At 34.0% G+C, this 24,983-nt stretch overlaps 2 protein-coding genes across 2 annotated transcripts in view; one reads left to right on the top strand and one right to left on the bottom strand.

The window, feature by feature from the left end:
• The window catches only part of FGF7 (fibroblast growth factor 7), a 68,790-nt gene extending 63,375 nt beyond the window's left edge, over positions 1 to 5,415 (top strand). The window contains exons 3-4 of the mRNA XM_037834031.1: positions 3,977 to 4,080; positions 5,173 to 5,415. Coding sequence (XP_037689959.1) covers positions 3,977 to 4,080; positions 5,173 to 5,367 — 299 coding nt within the window. The 3' untranslated portion in view covers positions 5,368 to 5,415. The remainder of the gene's footprint in view (positions 1 to 3,976; positions 4,081 to 5,172) is intronic.
• FAM227B (family with sequence similarity 227 member B) overlaps positions 1 to 24,983 on the bottom strand; it is a 273,855-nt gene that overhangs the window by 165,308 nt on the left and 83,564 nt on the right. The window contains exon 10 of the mRNA XM_037835095.1: positions 22,222 to 22,359. Coding sequence (XP_037691023.1) covers positions 22,222 to 22,359 — 138 coding nt within the window. The remainder of the gene's footprint in view (positions 1 to 22,221; positions 22,360 to 24,983) is intronic.

Raw genomic sequence — 24,983 nt, 5'->3', positions numbered from 1 at the left:
TTCAAACTTATAGAACAGTTATAAAAATAATACAAACCCCATATTGAGAACTTTAACATACCCCTACCCTCCCAGATACCCATATCCACCAATTTTAACATTCTGCCATATTTGCCGTATCATTCTATCAATCTATCAGTCCATCTGTCCATCCATCCATCCATCCATCCGTTTCTCTATCAGTCCATTTTCTGAACACTTGAATGTAGGTTGTATATGTCATGCTCCTTAAACACTTAATGCTGCCACATACATTTCCTAAGACCAAGGATGTTCACTTACATCCTTATGTTTAGTTGTCCAGTTTAAGAAATTTAACATTGATTTAAAAACTTACAGCCTATATTCCAGTTTTTTCATATGTCCCAATAATGTCTTTTTGAACCTTTTCTCCTCCTTTACTAGATACTGTCCAGGATCATATATTGCATTTAAATGTCAGTCTCTTTATTCTTTCTTTTTTTTTTTATTGTGGGAACATATATACAAACCGAATTTTCCCTTCTTAACCACTCCTAAGCATGTGATTAAGTGAAATCAATCACATTCATAATGCTGAAGTACCTTCACCATTTTCTATTACCAAAACTTTCCCATCTCCCCAAATAGAAACCCTATACCTTTTATGCATTAATCCCCCATTCCCCCTGCCACCCGCCCCTGGCAACCTATACTCCAATTTCTGTCTCTATGAGTTTGCATGTTCTCTGATATTAACTTTGTAGTTACCAGGGACTTAAATTTAACATCTCAAATATATAACAGTCTCGTTTGCTTTGATATCAACTTAGCTTCAATAGCATACACAAACCACATTCCTGTACCTCTCCATCTCCCACCTTTATGTAGTTTTTGTCACAAATTGCATATTCTTACATTATGAGTCCAGAAGCACTGATTTATCAACATTTTATGCATTCATCTTTTAGATCCAGTAGGAAGTAAAACATGGAGTTACAAATCAAAAATATAATAATTACTGGCATTTATATTTACCTATGTTATTACCTTTATTGGAAATCTTTATTTCCTCATGCAGCTTCTCTCTGCTTCTTTTTTCCTTTCTTCTTCTTCTAGGACTTCTATAATGCATATAGTGGTACACTTGATGGTGTCCCACAAGTTCCTCAAGCTCTGTTCACTTTTCTTCACTCCTTTGTCTTTCTGCTCCTCAGACTGGATGATTTCAATTGTCATTATCTTCAGTGCTACTGATTCTTTCTTCTGCCAACTCCAATCTGCAACTGAACCCCTCTAGGGATTATTAAATTTGTTACTGTGGTCTTCAGCTCTGTTTGATTCCTTTTCATAATTTCTATCTGTCTACTGATATTCTTTTGGCAACTGGTACCAGGGACCTGCACTGGAGCACCGGCTAGCTCTGTGCTGAGCTGATGATGGAATGGTGGAGAGGCTAGCTGAACATGCCACAGGATCTTATCCTCAACAACTGACTATTAAGTCTGTTGATTTCCCAGTGTGGAAGACATTTTTTGTTTTAATAAGTCAGACAATTAAGAATATTTCTGAATCAGGAAACTGGGCTTTCTCAAGTCTATCCTCATCCCAGTTTAAGATTTTTTAATCCTAATCCTATAATCCTAATATGTGGGTTAAACAATGTCCACATATTAATCAATGTCCCTCACCTATTAAATGTCAAAGTACAAATTACAAAGTACAAAGTGGATAATGGAAAAGCAGGGTATAGATAAAAAGGGTTTAGGGGTGAGGCAATAAGAACATAATGTCATGATTGGACCTTAAAGGGAAGGTGCCCACATTTTATAGTTAATAATAATTATATCATCCGACAGCTATCTTTTCTAGACAGTTGGTCTGTAAAAGAAAAACCAGCAAACATTACAGATTCCATTCCCCAATTATAACACAACATGAAAAATACTTAACCTAAGCCTGAAAGTACATCAGCATTCTTCTTTGCTTCTAAGCAAAAACACAGTATTGAATAAAGGAAGGAATGGCAAGAGTCAAGTCTGAAGGAAAGGAAAACATTGACTTCATAAAATTTTAGAGTGGCAAGAGCTTTAGAAACGAACTATGCCCTATATCCTCAAAAAGATGTATTTACTCAATTTTGAAGATACAGCAAATATGTTGAGTTAATGAATTTCTTCAGTACTGCTCCTTTTGTTATCATAAACTTAATCTAATAGAGTTCTGCTGCATGACAAATTATTTCCCTTTGCTCTTCCTTAATGAAAACGATAAAGAGTTAGCTATAGTTAATAGATGGAGTGCCCCAAAATGGCAGGATTTGTCTCTAAATTGAGTGTGGCATGGAATTGACTTTCAGTGAAAATATGTTGAATGTTGCGTGAATGCATCAGTATTGTAATCTTTCATGGGCTTGTAAGCAATTATTAAAATTTTCCTGAGCCTCCTCTTTAGCCCTGTGTTCTCCAAAAAGCTATCTTCTCTTTTAATTAAGATACACACACACACACATATACAAACACACACACACACATATATATATATATATACACACACACACACACACAGATGTATTTGCTATTTCTGTTAGATTTAACTTCTGGAGTTCAGAAAATTGGGCCATTTTTCTTAATTTCTGTGCTAAAACTACAGTACAGTTCTATGCATTCTGACAATGCTTTATACATTCTTGAAAAGATCAGTATCCATTCCTTTGCATTATCTTCAGAGATCAGTTTCTAGATGAGCAGTTGTGGAACTCTCTGAGACAGATGACAAATATAAGCTAAGCTATATCAAATTCCTATGAAGTTAACAATTTTATTTTCCAGAAAAGAAAAGTGAAGCAAAAGTAATAAATAAGGGGATGATGTGAAGGTATGGAGTCAAAAACTGAGATTTTTCCCTTATTGAAAAAAAAGCCCAACTTTTGGAGATTTGATTTTTGCAGATAATTTTCAGTTGGAACTATTTTTGCATTGTGGTAGGCACAGGTAAGATAATGTGTCACGCCTCACCTTTATGTAGAAAGTATAATTAACAGCAAATTACAGAAAAAGGTTTACTAGACTTTTAATTCCTTCATTGTTCTTAAAAATTTCTTGAGATTCACTGGATTTAGCAAGAATTATTAAAATATAGTAGGAAAGAAATATGTGATAAAGGAATATAGTAGGTTAAAATTCCTGTGGTTAAAATTCCTGTGGTAACTACATGTTTTGGAAAAACAATTTCAACAAAGATTAAAAAACAAATTAGAAAGTATAAAGTCATAAAATACTACACAAACAAGCTTCATAATTTGGCTTTAAATTATTAGTCTTTTCATGTATCAAAAAACTCACTTATCAATTTAAAACAATCTTTAAGGCCCTAGGCTCTGTTTACTATCATTTATAATTGCTTTAATTGGAATTATTTTCAATTTCAATACATTCAAGATATATTCTGTTAGCAATTTTTTTTTTAGAGTTTAACTAAATAGAAAAGGAAAGATGCTAGCTTATTACATACTTTGATATTCTTATATAATGATTAAGAGCCATATTGTCTGGGTTCAAATCCCAGCTATGCCACTTACTAACTAGGAGAATCTGGACAAATTACTTAACTTCTCCTTGTGTTTCAGTGACAACAGTACCTTCCTTGTAGCCTGTGGTGATGATTAAAAGAGTTAATATTTAGGAGCACTGCAACAATACTTGGCATGTGGTATGAGTTCAATAAATATTATTATTATAGTAAATTAGAAATAAAAAGCTAAATTCAAATATGCAACTATTTTTTGAATCCAGATATCTTTTTCTAAAAAAACCCCAGCAGTTTACATTCCCCATATTTAATAAGGACTACACTGGTGTTTGTATGTTATGGGTAGTGGGTGTTGGGCTGAGTAAATAATCACATTAATAATTTTAATAGCTTCCAATTGAAGGAGAAATAAAGATCATATGGTCATTGTTGGATAATCTGCAAAGCTGACTAAATAATTTACATATCTTTCTGTGATTCCTTGCAGATATCATGGAAATCAGGACAGTTGCAGTTGGAATTGTGGCAATCAAAGGGGTGGAAAGTGAATATTATCTTGCAATGAACAAAGAAGGAAAACTCTATGCAAAGGTATTGATAATTGATAACTTAGACTTTATTTTTCAGGCTTATTTGTGTCAAAGATACCTTCTTTTCTGAAAAATAAAAATGGAATTAATTTCTCTCCAACTAGATATTTTAATGATTTTATTAAAATATTTTATACTCAAGCATTTAAAAAAAATGTTTTCTTTGTGACCTTGGACAAATTGCTTAAGCTCTCTGGACTTTCGTTTCTTCATCTGTAAAATGAGTTGGATTAGCTGACCTCTAAGGATCCTTCCAGCTCAAAAATTCCATGTGCATTTTAGATGCTTAAAATCTAAAATTTCCATCTGTCAGTATAAAGCTCTTTTTGTTAAAGTTCAGTCACTTTGCACATTGCTGACATGAAAATCCTTGAAAAAAAGTCCTAAAGTGCTCAGTTCATTTATCAACATCAATCTCACAATCATGGCTTTGAAAAGTAGCATTCACATTATCCCACTTTCTTACAATACAAAATATGTAGCAGTTCATCCCACTATAATAAAATACAGTTGGGTTTCTTTTACATTCCTATAGCCCAGCACAATGCCTGGCACAGACTAATTACATAATAATATATGTTTAACTGAGTGAATGAATGAATGGATAGTTGGATGGATGAACAAATAAATTAACATTTTATTTTCTATCACCATCAAAGGCTGCGTAGTAGTAAATGAAGAGAACTTGTGAAATATGTTCCACATCTGAGTTGGGCAGAGGCTCTGCTATACCAAATTTCCAGTGTTCAGGGAATGAGTGACTTGGGCACAGCAATATGAGAGCAGCTAAGTAGGGCAAATGGCTTCTAAAACAAAAAGAACAGTAGAAACTGACTATCAAAAAGCAATATATTTGACACCATGCTGAATAACTGAATGAGCACCATTTTATCTTTTTTTTTTTTTAATTTAAATGCCTATTTTGCACATATGTTTTACCTATATTTAATAAATGGCATTAGGCCCACTCAACTTGAATTTAAAAAAAAATGTCATATATGTTTTAATTCTACCAATATCACCTGCTTATTATTTGTTTAATTAAGCCCCTCTAAAAATCATTTGGATAACATTGTTTGCTTGTTTATAACAGAAAGAATGCAATGAAGATTGCAACTTCAAAGAATTAATTCTGGAAAACCATTACAACACATATGCTTCAGCTAAATGGACACACAATGGAGGAGAAATGTTTGTTGCATTAAATCAAAAGGGGCTTCCTGTAAAAGGGAAAAAAACAAAGAAAGAACAAAAAACAGCCCACTTTCTTCCTATGGCAATAACCTAATCGTAAACAGTACATAAGAAACCAGTTCCAGCAGGGAGATTTCTTTAAGTGGACTGTTTTCTTTTTTTCTTTTCTTTACTTTTCTTTTTTTTTTTTTTTTAAGTAACCAAGAAAGGCTGGAAAACTACTGAAAAACTGATCAAGCTGGACTTGCGCATTTATGTATATTTTAAGAGACTGCATTAAAGAAAGATTTGAAAAATATACACAAAAATCAGATTTAGTAACTAAAAGTTGTAAAAAATTGTAAAACTGGTTGTACAATCATGGTGTTAGTAATGTTTTTTTTCTTAAATTAATTTACCCTTAAGAATATGTTGGATTTGATTATCTGGTAATGATTATTTAAATATTCCTATCTGCTTATAAAATGGCTGCTATAAAAAAATAATGCAGATGATGTTATATAAGATATGTCAGACCTAAAGGCTGCTGGAATAGTTTGTCAGATAATCAAGTCAACTAGCTAGGCAAAAGGAGTAGTATTTGAAATGCTTTCTAGTGAAAATTACAATGTGTTAAAATTCTAATCAGAAAAAAGGAATATTTTCAAAAATTCTACTATGAAATTGAATCAAATCGGTAGTTTTACAAAAGTATTGAAGTATACTTATTACAAAAACAAAATTTCTAATACTGCTCATATTGAAAGGGTATTGCTAAAAGGATGTTTTTAAAAATCTTGTATATAAAATAGTAATAACAATAATACTGTCTTTCATCTCACTTGCCACAAAATAACATTTTATAAACCCTAAAAGTAAATTTCAGAAATCTTTTAAGTTTTTTTCAAGTAACATAATCTATCTTTTGTATAATTCATATTCAAAAATAAGGCTTTTAATAATATTCTTCCCACAAATAATCATGCTTTTTCCTGTGGTTACAGCATTAAACTTTATTTTAAGTTGTATTTGAACTTTATTGTTTTGTTATTTAAATTTGTTATTTATAAAAAAAAAAACCTTAATAAGCTGTATCTGTTTCATATGTTTTTAATTCTAAAGGAATAACAAAATTGTCTGGCTCAAGTGCAAGTTCCCCTGCCTCCTCATGACCAACACCAAATCTAGTACACAGTACTTGGGCCAGAAAATCTTGGATGGCAGACAAAAATGACAGCCTGCAGCAATGCTTACAATAGATGTCTTGCAGGGAACAATTCAAAAATGTGAAAAATGTTTTGCCACGCACTCTTGCCAATTAAATTGGATCATATAAGTGAAATCATGGCAGATAAAAGAATTTATAGGACTGTAAAGTTATATTGAGTTTATGAGTAGAAAAGTATTGTAAGAATATGTATATTAAAAGTTAGGAAGTTTTCTGACCTCTAGAAATCTCTACCATCCTACAAGATGGTAGCAATGAAAGCTCTTTTTCTATCAGATGGTAAGAACAGACTGCCCAATATAGAAGATATCATTAAGGATTCGGGGCCCTGAATATAATGAAGGCTTGATGTCAGGCTCCAAATAATAGGCTTATTAGAAAGATGAACTTCCACTTCACAATTCTTCCATTGTCAGAACTTTGTAGCATTTTATGTGTTTTCCAATAGGAAGTCAACATTAATCTAAATTAAAATGTTGGAGCGCTAACCATTATGGTTTTAATTTCGGTATATTTGTCATTCAAGTTCTTTTATTTTACATAAAAATTATCTGGCAATACATTTAGAGGTGAGAGTTCTATGAAAAGGCTAAGTCAATGGAAACAACAGATTCATTCAATATTCTTGTGGCTCATCTATGTGACCAGGCTGCAAGAAGCTAGAAAGAATTGCCCTTCCTCAGTTACACTCTGGGGAGATTCAATGAATGATATTCTGAACTATCATCTGATCCATGGGCACCTTCCCAGTCTAGGTTCTGAGATCAGCATTCTGTGACTAGAGCATTGTGAAGATTTCTAGGGAAGAGAAAGGCATATGTTTCCCATATTTGTTTCCTTAGCCTATCACAGTGTCTGTCCATAATCAATTTCTATATGAATTTATCCAATGCTTGAATATAAAGAGAATTCATAATGAGACTAATGTTCATTTAATAAATTTTTGTGCATGGTGGTAGCACAACATTGTGAATGTAATTAAGAGCACTGAATTATATATATGAATGTAGTTAAAGGGTGAAATTTTAGGTTGTATATATGGTACTAGAATAAAAATTTTTAAAAATATCCATGGAACAGTACAACACAAACAGTAAACCTTAAGTCAAACCATGGACTATGGTTAATAGTACAATTATAAAAATGTGCTTTCATCCATTTTAACAACAAAAAAATTTAGGGTGAAACATAATTATATAGAAATTTAAATAGAAATAATGTATACACATGTAAGACACAGGAGCCATGTTAGGACCAAAGATTTTTTGTCTATGGAGTTACAGTTATCATCAAATTACACAATAATGTTAAATTAATCAAAATCAATCTTTGGTAGTAAGCCCATTCCTAAATTGTACGGGTCATCTACAACATTTTTCTAGACTATTTGCCTTAATTATTTGCTTTTTCCCCTATTTATTTTACATTTACCATATACATTTAGAAAATAAAACTGGCATTAGTTACACACAATTAGAATTCTAGAATCTTAAAACTATAAAAGGATCTTAGTCCCTCCAATTATTTGCAGATGAGGAAATTGAAGTCATGTAGCTGGTTAGGTATAGAGCTGTGACAAGAGTTTAAGTCACTTAGCATGTACTTCCTACTCCTAGGTTATTGGAATTATTAGCTAGTGGTCTCCTTTTTGAAAATTATTTCTATTGAGATGTGATCTTACATTTACATAGAAAAGTGACCTATGTCCTGGCAATTCACTTCTTAGACAACGATTAATCTATACCATGATGATTTGACTCAAAAAGAGCAAAGGAGAATGAAAAGCATTTATATAAAATACCAATATAAGTAGAGCAACTCTCTCAAAAATGTTCTTTGAAAAAGAAAATTGGTTAAATATATAGGCTTCCAACAATTAGGAAGGAAAAAAATGAAAGAAATAGCTGAAAGAATATAAAATGTTAACAAAAGAAGTAATCAAAAGGTACTTTTGACATAATAGGTGAACCAAAACATTTCAGTATTGATAAGCTATAATATAAATTATCAGCAAAAAGATATTTGTGTTGTTGACTATAAATTCAACTTAATTACAGAACGGAAAAATACTGGAGATGATCTCTCAGAGTTTCCATCTCTTAATTTGCTTTTTTGGTTCTTTAGAATGATTAGGAACATAAAGATGTATCTAGCTGTACTCATAGTAAAAGCAATTCTATAACCACAAATAAATTCTACTCTTTATTCCACTTCTATATTTATTCGATGAAGCTGCATCATGCCTCACAATTTTCTACTGAAGTACCCATAATAGTAGAGGGGAGAGAATAAGGGAATAACAAATAATGCAAAGGTGGCCCACAAGAGACACAAAAAGTCATGTGATTTTTGCATTTTACTCCATAATATATTTGTGTTTGCTTTCATATGAAAATTTTTCTAATTATCACCAGGGAGAACCACCGATGCTTCAAAAAGATGTACAAGATATATCATGTGACTTATTTTACACAACTGCCATATACTTGGGCAAGACTAAGACATAAGAGATTCTGTACCTCCCAAAGTCCAACTTAACACATAGATAAAACATGGCTAAAGAAAATAAAAACTTAATCTAAAGTTCACCATGACCAGAAACAATATTAAAAATTTTTAATGGGTGGTTACTGGATGATCAGAATATACCACTAATCTATGAGAGCAGACCCCGGCCACTACAATATTTCTGTTATTACCAGCCCTGATCATTTCTTTGATCACCATAAAACAAAGTTTTTGTGAAGTATCTATTAATTGGTCTGTCTGGTTTGAGTTCTATGAGTCTTAATGTGTATCCTATTACGAAATAATTCATTAAAACTTCATGTCTAATTGTTGTCAGGCTACTTTTTATTCCACTTCTACATTTATTCGGTGAAGGTGACTTGTTCTCTCAGACCCACATATTCTCCCACTCATCCTCCAACTTTGAATGGTTTGTCAAGAGAATTTACTTTCTCCTGAGTTGAAGAGACTTTGACAAGAAGCAAAAGTAATAAAGTGCCAGTCTCTACCCAACAATCCTTGATTCTTTCCTTCTCAAACTATACGTCTCAAGGAATTAGGTATTTCCCCTCATCTGAGAAGAAACTTCTCATGTTTTCCTTTTCCTTTTTGATTATTATGAGGATTCATTTTTCCAAATCCTCATTATTGGATTCATGAGCACCTACACAATTTATTTTCTTTCATATCATTGGTACCAAATCCTGGTAATGGAAATGTGGGACAAATGAAAATATTTAGCTTGAAGATGACAGGCTCTTCTCTTGACAAATCCAGCCATATATTAGCAATCTATTCCTACGTAACAAATTACCCCCAATCTCAGTGACTTAGAACAACAAGTATTTATTATCTCACAGTTTATGGGGATCAGGAACCTGGGCACAGTTAAGCTAGGTGCCTCTGGCTCACAGTCTCTCATGAGGCTGCAATCCAGTTGTTCAGGGCTGCAGTCATCTTAATGCTCGACTGGGAGAAAGATCCACCTCAGGTCCTCACCATGTGGACTTCTCCATGGGGATTCTCACAACATGGCAGTTTGTTCCCCCCCACCCCACCCCGAGCAAGGAATCAGAGAGTGTGCATGAGAGCGCCCAAAAAGAAAACCAGTCCTCTATAACCTAATCTTGAAAGTGGCCTCCCAGTACTTCTGCCAAACTCAGGGAAGGGGATTATAAAAGGGTATGAATACCAGAAAGCTGGGATAACAGGGGCCCATCTTAAAGGCTGCCTACCACAAGTTTAAACTGGATATTTTTAAAGCCATTGTCACAAGATTGGGTCCTATAGGACTTAAAAAGAGTAATTCATGCAGTGGTGAGCCATTTCAGCAAAGAGATGCAGTAGGTGTATTTCCTCTGTGGCAACATTTTTGCTCTTTCCCCGAGGGATAGGGTGTGCTCCATTCCCACACAGAATAATTAAGAAAAGGTGTGAAGTACAGTCCGGACTGCATAAAAGCCTAAGGTGTGCCTCCTTAGAGTTTCTAATACAGCTGCTAAACTAATACCACTTTGCCTCCACATGAAGGAAATGACATTGTTTTCAAATTTATACTGAAGATAATCTTTCACTCCACTGGCCTGCCTCAAGAAAATAAGTACATAGATGACAGGAGAAATTTCTTTGGACCATAGTATTTTATCCTAGATGACAAAGGCAATCAGTCAAAAGTTGCCCAAACCATCTGAGCCTTATAAGGAGCTCTAAAAAAGACTTGCAAGCAATTGATTTCAACACTGGATGAACTTAGAATAGCCTGTTCTGTTTTGGTTTGGTTCTGGTTTTGGTTTTGAAATAATGAGGCCTAGACCCAATACCAGGCCCACTGCATCAGAATATCTAGGGTAGGAGTTTTTAAAATTCCCCAGTGTATTTCCATGGTTGAGAACCAATTAGCTAAGCGAGTAAAATCTCTCAGAATTATACCTGGTTCTTCATCTTTGTCTCTTCCTTAAACACTGTGAAAAGACTTATTTTGCTTCCTACCTAATTCCATGTTTTCTAACATGATCCTAAAGTCAGCAGTGCTTCTGATCCTGGGATCTCTGGCTTTCCCAGATGCCTCCATATTTCTTCTATTCACAATTGGGAGGGACTAAAAGGAAATGAAAACTCTAGAAAGGGAGCTATAATCGTTTTTGCATTGGAATGATTATGGAATACAAAGTGCACAAAGGGAACCTGTCTCCTCACCTCCCAGAGTCCATTCTCAGACAAAGCAGCCAGATTGATTCTGCTAAAAGACAATTCAGATCAAGCAATTCCTCTGTTCAAAACTGTAATGTTTTCCAAGTCACTCAGAATAGACGACAAATCCTTAAGAGTAGACTATTGGTAGCATTGTTTATAATAGCAAAAATTTAGGGTAAAAATCTAATGCTCAATCTAAATGTCCATCAACAAGAAACTGGATAAATAAATTATAGTATATTAATGCAATGAAATATTTGACAACATTGATAATGAATGAAAGCAATCCATGTTAATTCAGATGACTCTCACTAACACATATAATGTTGTGAGAGTTGAAAAAAGAAAGCGAAGGCTTCTACCAGGATAGTTAGGGGAGTTTCGTATAAGAAGTAGGGTCCGAATAAGACTTTTCACTCAATAAATACTTCTTGAATGCTTGCTTAAGCAGGACATAATGAAAAATTATTTACGCTAAGGAATGATATTGGAAAAGGGAAAAGGACAGTTCATTATCAAGGAAAAGAAAAAAGAAATACAGTTAGCCCTGAGCCCTGATTTCCAAACTGCAAACTATAGAATCCTCTAGAGTTAATTCACAGTTTCTACAAACAGTTTTGCAAACTTAATTTTAAAATAAGCATTTAAAACTATAATAAAATAATAAACATGCCACAAGTTTTAATTAATAAATACTGTTATAGACCTAGAAATAAAGGATTCCTGGCCTTATCTATACTAGTGTTTAAACTTCTTTCAATTAGGAAAATTGAAACTCTTTCCTGGCATATAAAGTTAAGTCTGTACAATATCAATTAAGTAAAAGTGACCTAACAAGTTGGCTTATATACCACATTAGTGTTGGGCAAGGCTCAGATATATCTGCTATTCACATGCTCACATGACTTATAGTTGTGTGATAATAAGTAAATGTTAAATATGCTCTGTCATGACAATGTCATGTCATTTATTTTCTTACAGATTAATTTTAATTTAGTAAATGTTAATTATTTTTACTAAGGAAAAGTAGAAAATATAAAATAAATTCATACCAATAAAATAATACTGTTTTGTTTTACATTTAGAATATTGAGCATGTGAGTTTTCATTTGTAAAAAGTTGTTTTACTTAAAAAGTCTGAAAACCAATGGGCTGGTTTTGCACGACAGCATTATAGTGAGCCATATATATTTTTAATAAAATTATATTTTTCCTGCTTATTAACTTAATATTTACTTCTTAAGGAAATTTGAAAAATCACCTAAAGTATATAAAAGAAAATAAAATCATTTATAATTTCACTATCCAATGATAACCACTATAAACATTTTCATTGTTTCCTACCAATTGTTTTTCTAGAAAAAAGATCTATTTGAATCCTGCTTAAGTTCACATAATCTTGCCAGCATTCTCATGTTATTAAACTGCATAAATGGTTGCAAATTATGCAGAAAAGGGTTTTTTTTTTATGTGAAAAGTAAGGTGAATGCCATGAAAAAAATTTGATAAAAGCAAGTGATTTAAAACTTTGCTGTTAAATTAGGTGTGGGCAAGACAACAGGAAAAATAGTAATAATCTAGAAGAACTATGCACTCAGACTGTTTGGCAAATATCACTGAATTCTCAGTTAATTTTCGAGAAACTAAAACCGAAATTCATAATAATTATTAGAATCATACTCAGAGGAAGGCACTACCCCTGCATCAAAAATTGACAAATGAATGTACAAGTTTATGTTTGAGGTAAACAAAATATTTACAGCATTTCTATATCATTTTAATGATTATCACTTAAAATTTTTCTACTAATCAACTAATAGATCCTACTGGGCTAGATAAGAGGGCTTCTACTTTACTATTCTTTATTCAACCAATCTCCTATTGTTAATTATTTCAATTGTTTCAAATTTCTCAGTAATACAAATAGGAACATTTTTGTATATATTTATTTATATTTATGATTGTTTTCTGAGGATACATTAAAAGAAATAGAATTATTCAGCCAAAAAAAAAAAAACCCTTTAAAAAATTTAGATTGAAAAACTGATTTTCAGGAATTTTTTTTCTAATTTATACTCTGACCAGCAGTACATAGGAGTAGATAAACATTTTAATTTTCATGCTCAAAATTTATTCAGCTTCATTCTTGCCTCTCCTTCCTTCCCTTTGACCATCTGCAGAATTACGAGGACCAGCTAAGCAGCTAACCTCGTCTTTCTCAACATACCCTAGATTCATCTCTCTATTGGTCCTTCTACAACATTATTACCTCATGCGTAGAGTTTAGCAATAGCTCCCTAATCATTCTTCTATTTCAAGTTCCTCCCATCTCAGATGCTGCCTCATTCCTTAATCTTCCTAAACTAACACTTTGACTATGTCAACTTCCAATTGAAGAACCCACATTGTTCCCTTATTGTCTCTTGGGTTAATTTTAATTCCTTAAATTAACATCCAAAGCTTTTAACCAGCTGGTTCTACTTTACCTGTCCACTCTTCTCATTGTTCAACATAAACCTATTGTTTCCTTAGTTCACTGTGTTTATAGTGTTTTACACAGACCATACTTGATTCTGCCCCTGAGTTTTATCTATATTACTCCTACCATCTAGACTGTCTCTACTTCTCACTGTCAAACCATACCCTGCTCTGCCGTTAAGAACAAAATTCAATACCCAGCTCTTCAATGAGCTATTCCCAGACTTATTCCTTCCTTACAACAATTTCTTTCCTCTCTGAATCCTATTGCACTAGTCTATAATATCCATCTAGGAATTGATTACAAACACACACACATGTATAGACATATATATGTATTAGCACACACATAATGTTTTATAAGCATATGTCTTCATCTACTTCAGTTAAATAAGCATATATTGAGAATCTAGAATGTCTGTGTCAAGCTCTATATGATAAATATATGGTAAATGTGATAAAGCAAAAAAGGATATTGCTCTTTTTAAATTCCTCATGGAATCTAGTAAGGAAACAGAATCTCAAAAAGTACTTGCTTACTAACTGATGTAGATGCACAATCTATTGATAAATTGTATAATAAATTGTATACATAAATATTTTTTCCAGAAATAAAGTCACCATGCCTATGCAAAGGTTAGATTATATATCTGTGGAGTCCTTTAGAATCTGCTCTTTTTTTTTAATTGACAGGTTTTCAAGATTGCTGATTCTTTCCTCAGCTGTGTCCAGTCTACTGTTGAGCCTATCAAAGGCATTTTTTTTTTCATTTCTGTTACAGTGTTTTTATTTCAAGCATTTCTGTTTTTATTCTGTATTAGTTTCCATATATCTGTTAATGTTTTTTTTTAATTTTTTTTAGCAGCAAAAGGAAAAATAACCTTAAATCAAAGTAAAGAGTCAGATAACACCACCAGTGTCAAGTGTCTAATATGCCTCCCCATTCCTCCCTCTTATCTGCATTTACCTTGGTATATCACCTTTGTTACATTAAAGGAAGCATAATACAATGATTCTGTTAGTTACAGTCTCTAGTTTACATTGATTTCATCCCTCCCCCAATGCCTCCCCATTTTTAACACCTTGCAAGGTTGACATTTGCTTGTTCTCCCTCATAAAAGAACATACTTGTACATTTTATTACAATTGTTGAACACTCTAGATTTCACCAAGTTACACAGTCCCAGTCTTTATCTTTCCTTCTTTCTTCTGGTGTCTCACATGCTCCCAACCTTCCTCTCTCAAATGTATTCATATCTTTGTTCAGCATACTTACATTGCTGTGCTACCATCTCCCAAAATTGTGTGCCAAACCATGCACTCCTGTCTTCTCCTATCACTCTGCAGTGCTCCCTTTAGTATTTCCTATAGGGCAGGTGTCTTATTCACAAAGTATCTCATTGTCTGTTTGTCAGAAAATATTTTGAGCTCTCCCTCATATTTGAAGGACAGCTTTGCTGGATACAGGATTCTTGGTTGGTGGTTTTCTTCTTTCAGTATCTTAAATATATCACACTACTTCCTTCTTGCCTCCATGGTTGCTGCTGAGAGATCCACACATAGTCTTATTAAGCTTCCTTTGTATGTGATGGATTGCTTTTCTCTTGCTGCTTTCAGGATTCTCTCTTTGTCTTTGACATTTGATAATCTGATTTTTAAGTGTCTTGGCATAGGCCTATTCAGATCTATTCTGTTTGGAGTACACTGCGCTTCTTGGCTCTGGAATTTTATGTTTCATAAGAGATGGGAAATTTTCATTAATTATTTCCTCTATGATTGCTTCTGCCCCTTTTCCCTTCTCTTCTTCTGGGGCACCAATGATACGTACATTCTTGTACTTTGTTTCATTCTTAAGTTCCCGGAGACGTTGCTCATATTTTTTCATTCTTTTCTCCATCTGCTCCTTTGCGTGTAGGCTTTCAGGTGTTTTGTTCTTCAGTTACTGAGTGTTTTTTTCTGCCTCTTGAAATCTGCTGTTGTATGTTTCCATTGTGTCTTTCATCTCTTGTGTTGTGCCTTTCATTTCCATAGATTCTACTAGTTGTTTTTTGAACTTTCCATTTCTGCCTTATGTATGCCCAGTGTTTTCTTTACAGCCTCTATCTCTTTTGCAAAATCTTCTCTAAACTTTTTGAATTGATTTAGCATTTAAATTTAAATTCCTGTATCTCAGTTGAAGTGTACGTTTGTTCCTTTGACTGGGCCATAACTTCGTTTTTCTTAGTGTAGGTTGTAGTTTTCTGTTGTCTGGGCATGATTTCCTTGGTTACCTCAATGAGGTTTTCCCAAGGCTGTAGTTTTCTGTTGTCTAGGCATTGTTTCCTTGGTTATCTCAATCAAGTTTTCCCAGACCAGAACAGGCTCAGGCCCCAGAGGGAAGAAATATTCAGTATCTGGTTTCCCTGAGGGTGTGTCTTAGAAAATCGGTACACCCTGTGATGCCTCAGGTTGCTGTGATTTTCTGCCCAGCAGGTGGCACCCGTTAGCCTATAACTCTTGACTGGTGTGAGGAGGTGTGGCCGTGTTCCCCCAGGCTCTGGGGTCTGGTTCTGAAAGGAAAGGGCCCCACCCCTTTCCTCTTAGAAAAGATAGACCCCCTAGGGGGAGGTCATTAGCATTTCAATGGTCTCTCTCTCTCTGCTTGTGCTATCTTCACCCTTCTCTGAGTCACAGCACTGGGAACTGACAATGGCTGGGACTTTCTCCACTGAGCCGAAAAAGAAACAGATAGTCCCCTTCAGGCCTAGTCCAAGGCGACCCTCCGGCATTCCAAGGTCAGTCGTCACCCAAAGCCTCTGTCTGTTTTTTGGGGATTTGTACCTGTAGTGAGCAGTTCACACTTGCTACTTAAAACCCAAGTTGGAGCTCAGCTGAGCTATATCACTTGCTGGGAGAGAGCTTCTCTCTGGCACAAGGCTTTGCAGCTCAGGCTATGGGGGAGGGGGCTCCTGGCTTGGATCCGCAGGTTTTACTTACAGATTTTATGCTGTGATCTCGGGCATTCTTCCCAATTCAGGTTGGTGTATGAGGAGTGGACAGTCTCATTTGTCCCCCTGCAGTTATTCTGGATTATTTACTGGTTATTTCTGGTTTTTTTTAGTTGTTCCAGGGTGACTACTTAGCTTCCACTCCTCTCTATGGTGCCATCTTCCCCCACCATATATCTGTTAATATTACCTATCTGTTCTTGCATGTTACCCACTTTTTCCATTAGAGCCCTTGGCATATTAATCATAGTTATTTTAAATTCCCAGTCTTATAATTCTAAAATCTGCCATATCTGAGTCTGGTTTTGCTGCTTGGTTTGTCTCTTCAGATTTTGTTTTTTCTTGCCTTTTAGTATGCCTTGTAATTTTTTTATTGAAAGCTGTACATGGTGTATTGGGTAATAGGAACTTAGGTAGACAAGCATTTAGTGTGAGGTTTTATATTTATCTGGCTAGGAGTTGGGCTAGGTTTACTGCTTGCTATTAGCTGTAGATATCAGAAGTTCCATTTTCCTCTAGTGTCCTTGTTTTTGTCTCTCCTCTTGTCTTTGGGTGTCCGTAGAAAGTCCTTCTTAAACAGAGTCTGAGCTTTGCAACTCTTTCATCTATAATCCACAGTTATTATAACAGGAGCCCTGTTGATGTGGTAAGGTGTGGGAAGAGGGTAAACCTTCTATAATCTTATGATTAAGTCTGAGTCTTTTAGTGAGCCTGTGTCCCTGGTCTGTGACTTTCACAAGTGCTTCTTCCAACACTGTCCCCCCTTAGGTGAGACAGGAGGTTAAAGAGTTGGGAGTTGGGTAATTTCCCTTCCTCCAAGTCAGATAAGACTCTGCTCTGGTGAAGTCTTTTCTCTTGCTGGGTAGGAATTTGTTACGGAGAACCCTTTGGATTAATTTCAAAATTCCCTCTGGAAAAACATGAGGGAATTTTTCTCCAGTTTTCAGTTGAGAACCTGGTGGGACTCCTGTAGTTAAAACTCATGAGTGTGTGGAGGGCCTGACTTAGACTGGGCCTCCAGCTGGTCCACAATTAGCCTCTAGGAATTTGTTGAAGTTACCATTTAAGCATTCCTACCAGTTGTTACCTCTAGTGGTTTCTGTTTCATATAAAATGATCTGTATTCTCTGTTGATCTGTCTCTCCATTTTTCATGGTGGCTGTTTGTCCTGTGATCTCAATTCTCTGAAGGATCTAGGAAAAGTCATTACTTTTCATTTGTTTAACTTTTTTCTTGTTGTAAGGGCAGGAGTGATGACTTGCTAGCTCTTTACACGTCAGAGCAGAAACTGGAAATGTATCTTTAGAAACTGGTTTTTAAATACGTTGCTCAACAAATGCAACAATCAGAATGTGGGCTAAAAATAATCCACACTTTCGTAAAATTATCAATCATAAGTATAACAACAGAAGATATTTCAGATCCGCATTGGTAGCAATTCTAGACCTATGTCAAATTTAAACTGAACCCATTAGAAAAAGCAAGAGGTCAAAGCAAAGAGGTATGGCATTGATGTACATCATCTCCTATCCTTGAGAATTCAGTGTTCAATAATTCATGTTTATTGGCTGTCAAAAAAATGTATCATTTTTTAGCTTTTCTTTTCCTCTTCACTACTCCTTTCTGCCATTGTTTTGCTTGGTGACAGTGATTGTCTCAATTCCATGTTAACCTTCTACAATTACACTCTTCAATCTTACATCGTTTATCCTATATTATACTTAAACATGTTCACTATTGTTTACAAAAAGTACACTTTAAACATAACCCAAGCAAGTTGTAAATAAAATGTTAGGAAAGATACACCATGCAAAGCACATGCATGCAAAAGCTGAAGTGGCTACATTAACATCAGACAAAATAGAATTCAAAACAAGGGGCATTATCAGAGATTAAAAAAGACATTTCAAAATAATTAAAGGAAAAACATAATAAAAATGTGTATGTGCCTAATAACTTAAAAAATACATAAAACAAAAGTCAAGGGAATTAAGGAGAAATAGGCAATTCTGCAATTGTAGTTGGAAATTTTAATATTCCCTCTCAGTAGTTAATAGAAGAACTAATCAAAATATCAGTAAGGATATAGAACTGGGGTTGGAAAAATTTTCCAATTTTAGGCTTTGCATGCCACATGTAGTCTTTGTCGCATATTCTTCTATGGTGTGTTTGGTCTGATTTTCATTTTTTACAATTCTTTATGAATGTAAGAACCATTCTTAGCTCATGGGTCACATAAAAAATGAGAAGTTAGGCTTAAAATGTACAGGGTTCCTATTTGGAACAATGGAAATATTTGGTAATGGATGGTGATAATGTTGGCACAACATTGTGAATGTAATTAACAGCACTGAAATACATATCTAAATCTGTTTAAAAGGCAGAAATGTTAGGTTGTATTTATGGTAATAGAATAAATTTTTTTAAAAATTACATAGAACTGCACCACACAAACAGTGTACCATAAGATAAACCATGAACTACAGTATAGCATAATTATAAAAATGTGCTGTCATCAATTATAACAAATGTTCATCACCAAAGCAAGATGCTAATAATAGGGTGGTATATGGGAATCCTGTATTTTATGCATGATTGTTCTGTAAACTCACAACTTCTATACATAAAAAAAAAAAATCTATCTTGATGACCTTGTAGTTTAATGTAATGTTTCTAGTTTGGCTGAAAAGTTTAAAGATGACTTTTTATTGGCTTTAGCCAAAGAAACAGAATATTATTTAGTAAAGACCACAAACATTAAAAAAAATAAATAAATGCCACAGGCCAGATTTGGTCCACAGCTGTAGTTTTTGCCAACCCCTGAAACAGATCTGAATAACACTATCAACCACTGATATACTCGAGATTAATAAAGCTGCATTTTTCTCAAGTACACATGGAAAGTTCACCAGATAGACCATAAAACAAGTCTCAATATACTTTAAAAGATGATACAGAGTATGCTCTTGGACCACAATTGTTGTTTGTTTGTTTGTTTGTTTTAAATCTGTATCTCATTTTCTTTGGAGCAACTACAAATGATTTTGTGATTATAATTTTAGTTTGAACTTTGTTGTTAGAACATAAAAATGCAATTAACTTTTTGTGTTTTTATATTCTAACAGAATTAGAAGTTCTGGAAAATCCCCTGAACTTTACATTCAGTCAAGTTGTTATTCATAAGTGAGGTCAAGAAGTAAAACTGTATAAGCAAGAGTGGAGATCCATTGAAAAGACCTCATTTTAGTTTGCTAGGCTGCTGAAAGCAGATACCAGTCTTGTATACTATGACTTTGCTGCATTCATTTATTAGTTTTAGGAGGATTTTTTAAAATAGATTTCTTTGGAATTTTCTACATAAATGAGAATGTCATCTGAAAATAGAGTTTTATTTCTTCTTTTCCAACCTGCATGCCTTTTATTTATTTTCCTTGCCTTATAATGCTGTCTAGAACTTCCAGTATTATGTTTTTTTAACTTTATTTATTGAAAAATTAAAACAAAAACACACATACAATGGTTTTAAATTAGAAATCAGTAACTATGAGATATCAAGAAATCTCCCAAATATTTGGAAACTAAACAACTCATGTCTACATAATCCATGGGTCAAAGGAGAAATTATAATAGGAATTAGAAAATATTTGGAATTAAATGATAATGAAAATATAATATAACTAAATTTGTGGACTGCAAATAAAGCAGTGTGTAGGGAAATTTGTGGCTTTAGATGCCTACATGAAGTAAGATGAGAGAGATTGATAAATCAAAGGGGGCAAAATGTAAACAATTGGGGAACATAGGTAAAGAATATATGGGTGTTCCCTGTATTTTGTTACTTTTTTTAAGTTAAAATTTTAACAAAATTAGAAGTTCTGGAAAATCCCCTGAATTTTGCATTCAGTCAAGTTGTTATTCATAAGTGAAGTCGAGAAGTAAAACTGTATAAGCAAGAGTGGAGATCCATTGAAAAGACCTCATTTTAGTTTGCTAGGCTGCTGAAAGCAGATACCAGGAAATATATTGGTTTTAACAGTGGGACTATATTAGCTTACAAGCTTATAGTTTTCAGGCTGAGAAAATAGTCCAAATCAAGATGGTGCTGTCTTTCCAAAAACCAGCTGCGGTGATCCTTGGGTCCTATGATACACGGCAAGGCACTTGGCTGCATCTGTCAGTCTCTTCCTCCTCTTCTGGGTTTCGTTGCTTTCAGCTTCTTGCTTCTTTGGCTTTTCTCCTTTTGTCTGAATTTCATTCTTTTACAAAGGACTCCAGTAAGAGAATTAAGACCCACTCTGGGCTATGCCTTAACTAAAATAACTTCATTAAAAGGTCTTACAATAGGTTTACACCGACAGGAATGGATTAGCTTTAAGAACATGATTTTCTAGGGTACATACAGTTCCAAACCTCCACAGACTCCCCCCCAAAAAAATATCTATGACATTCTGGAAAACCACAAAGGGTGACATTAGCAAACAAGAAATTACAGGTGACTACTAAAAGATAGAAATCATATAGGATTACATATATAGGAACAAGAGTGTTGAAAACCACAGCTCAAACAGAGATTCTGCAAGTTCAAAGTGCACAAATCCAAAAACCAGTAATTAACTAATTAATTAATTTTAAAATCAGAAATCAGCTAAAGAACAGCTTTCAGAAAAGTAGGTTGTTTTTCCTTAGCCTATCTCAAGGAGCAGGCAAAGACATTTTCCTCTATATCTGTAGTTCTTAACTTTGCCAGCACCTTGAAATTGTCTGGATAGTTTTAAAAAATACTGAGCCTGGGTCTCACTTTCTTCCAGAGATTCAGAAATGAGGCCTGATAGTCATACCTATGTCAGGTATTGGAGGTACAGTGTGAACAAGAAAGAAATAAATTTGCTTTGTAGAGTTTATTAACGTAGAGTAATTGAGAAGTTTGGTCCTTGTGCAGAAATGTGGAACGTAGCTCAAGAGAGCATAAGAGAATACAAAAATATTTAATCCAAGGGAGTTACTATTTGAAAGTCTATAAATGGATCAATGAGTCATTTAGAAAAAACATAATACTTTCACCCAACCATCCTCCTATAACAAAATAAATCCAAATAGATTAAATCAAGCATGGAAATTTTTAAAAAGCACTAGATAAAAATACAGGTAAATATGTTTATAATCTAATAGAAGAAAGTCCTGACAAACATGTCATAAAACTGAAACACTAAAAAAATTAATAATGATAATTTACTGAATAATGTGGCAAAACACATTATGAACCAGTTAGCAGTACAGATAAAAGCGAGAAGAATATTTGTAGATGTACATGGAGATAAAGAATTCCTAAAAATCAATTTAAATAAACCATAGCAGGCAAGTGGGAAAAATGACTTAAGCACATGTCACTTTTACAATGAAAAACTAAAATGTGAAGCAAAATTCAAACTACTATAGCATCAATATATAAATCAAATATTATTTTAAAAATCTCTACCAAAGCACAAATAATTATAAAATTATGACTAATAAATAACCTAATACCCTTGATTTAGGCTATATATTTCTTTCTGCAATTTACAATAAATTTACTTACTATTCATTATACGTTCTTGACTGCTTGCAATAATTTCCAGTTCAGATTTTGGAGGTGCTTTTTTGCTACCATGTATGGTTGTTGCATTGAGTCCTTTTAGTTTCCAGTGGGTCCAAAAGCCTTTTTGAGGTTTTAAACCTGTTAATATAAAATGTACACTTAGCAAATAAATTAGGGTTATAAATAACAGCTTGTGAGGACTAACAGCCTCAAGTTCAAATGAGAGAACTTCAAGACACAGAAAATTACTGACTTATGTGCATTAATCTTGTATCCTGCCACTTTGCTGAATTTGTTAATTAGCTCAAGTAACTGTGTCATTGATTTCTCAGGGTTTTCCAAATATATGATCATATCATCTGCAAATAATGACAATTTTACTTCTTTCCAATTTGGATGCCTTTTCTTTGTTTTGCTGGATTGCTCTGGCTAGAACTTCTAGGACAATGTTGAATAATAGTGGTGATAGTGGGCAACCTTGTCTCTTTCCTGATCTTTAGAGGGAAGGCTTTCAGTATCTCACCAGTAAGTACTATGCTGGCTGTGGGTTTTTCATGTATGCCCTTTATCATATTGAGGAAGTTTCCTTCAATTCATACCTGTTGAAGTGTTTTTATCAAAAAAGGATGCTGAATTTTGTCACATGCTTTTTCAGCATCTATTGAGGTGCTCATTTGATTTCTCCCTTTTATTTGTTAATGTGTTGTATTACATTGATTTTCTTATGATGAACTACCCTTGCATGCCTGGGATGAACCCCACTTGGTCATGGTGTATGATTTTTTTAATGTGTCTGGATTTGATTTGCAAGTATTTTGTTGAGAATTTTTGCATCTTATTCATTAGGGAGATTGGCCTGTAGTTTTCCTTTTTTGTAGCATCTTTATCTGGTTTTGGTATTACAGTGATGTTGGCTTCATAAAATGAGTTAGGTAGTGTTTGATTTTCTTCAATTTTTTGAAAGAGTTTGAATAGGAATGGTGTCAATTCTTTTTTGAAAGTTTGTTAAAATTCCCCTTTGAAGCTACCTGGCCCTGGGCTTTTGTTTGTAGGAAGCTTTATGATGACTAATTGGATCTCTTTACTTGTGATTGGTTTGTTCAGGTCTTCTGTTTCTTCTCTGTTCAGTCTAGGATGTTTATGTGTTTCCAGCTGAACATTCATTTCCTCTAAATTGTCTAGTTTGTTGGCATACAGGTGTTCATTGTATCCTCTTACGATTTTTTTAATTGAGATTATCCAAAGATCCAAAGTGTACAATCAATTGCCCACAGTACCATCATACAGCTGTGCATCAATCACCACGATTAAATTTTTTTTTCAATTTTTAGAACATTTTCATTACTCCAGAAAAGAAATAAAGACAAAAAAATGCTCCCATACCCCTAAACACCCTCCTTCCATTATTGATTCACACTATTGGTATAGTACATTTGTTACTGTTGACGAAAGAATGTTAAAATACTACTAACTGTAGTATATAGTTTGCAATAGGTATATATTTTTCCTATATGCCCCTCTATTTTTATCTTCTAGTTATAGAGTCATACATTTGTTCTACTTCATGAAAGATATTTCTAATATTTGTACAGTTAATCATGGACATTGTCCACCACAAGATTCACTGTTTTATACATTCCCATCTTTTAACCTCCAACTTTCCTTCTGATGACATACGTGACTCTGAGCTTACCCTTTACACCACATTCACAGACCATTCAGCATTGTTAGTTATTCTCACAATGTGCTACCATCACCTCTGTCCATTTCCAAATGTTTAAGTTCACCCTAGTTGAACATTCTGCTCATAATAAGCAACCACTCCCTATTCTTTAGCCTCATTCTATATCCTGGTAACTTATATTTCATGTCTTTGAGTTTACATATTATAATTAGTTCATATCAGTGAGGCCCTGCAATATTTGTCCTTATGTGTCTGTCTTATTTCACTCAATATAGTGCCTTCAGGGTTTCTTCATCAACACATTTTTTAAGATGGTTTTGTTCACACACCATACATTCCATCCTAACTAAACAATCGATGGTTCCCTGTATAGTCAGGTATTTATGTATTCACCACCATCACCACTATCTATATAAAGACATCTTAATTTCTTCCACAAAGAAGGAGGAAGAGTCATAGAAGGTAGAGAGACAAAAGAAAAAGAAAAAAGAAAGAGAGAGAGAAAAACAAAAACAAAAACATGACAGCTAGGAAGCAACAAAAGGAAAGACAGCATTAAACTAAAGTAGAATAAAGAGTCAGACAACATCACCATACCTTTCCTCTATGCCTCTCCCCCATACACATTTAGCTTTGGTGTATTGCTTTTCTTATATTACAAGAAGCATAATACAATGTTTCTGTTAAATTATGGTCTCTAGTTTGCAATGATTGGATTTTCCCCCAATCCCACCCTATTTATAACACCTGCAATGCTGACATTCATTTGTTCTCCCTCATGTAAAAACATATTTGTACCTTTTATCACAATCATTGAGCACCCTAGATTTCACTGAATTATACAAACCCAGTCTTTACCTTTCCTGTTTCCTTCTGGTGTCCCACGTGCTCCTAACCTTCCTCTTTCAACCATATTCACAGTCATCTTTGTTCAGTGTACTTACATTGCTGTGCTACTATCTCCCAAAATTGTGTTCCAAACCTCTCATTCCTGTCTTTTTCTTTCTGTCTGTAGTGCTCCCTTTAGTGTTTCCTGTAGAGTAGGTATCTTGTTCACAAACTCTGTCATTTCTGTTTG

The sequence above is a fragment of the Choloepus didactylus genome, chromosome 4 (genome assembly GCF_015220235.1).
Source record: "Choloepus didactylus isolate mChoDid1 chromosome 4, mChoDid1.pri, whole genome shotgun sequence".
NCBI lineage: Eukaryota > Metazoa > Chordata > Mammalia > Pilosa > Megalonychidae > Choloepus > Choloepus didactylus.
The sequence above is the reverse complement of the archived record's forward strand: the minus strand, read 5'-3'. Positions and strand labels throughout refer to the sequence as shown.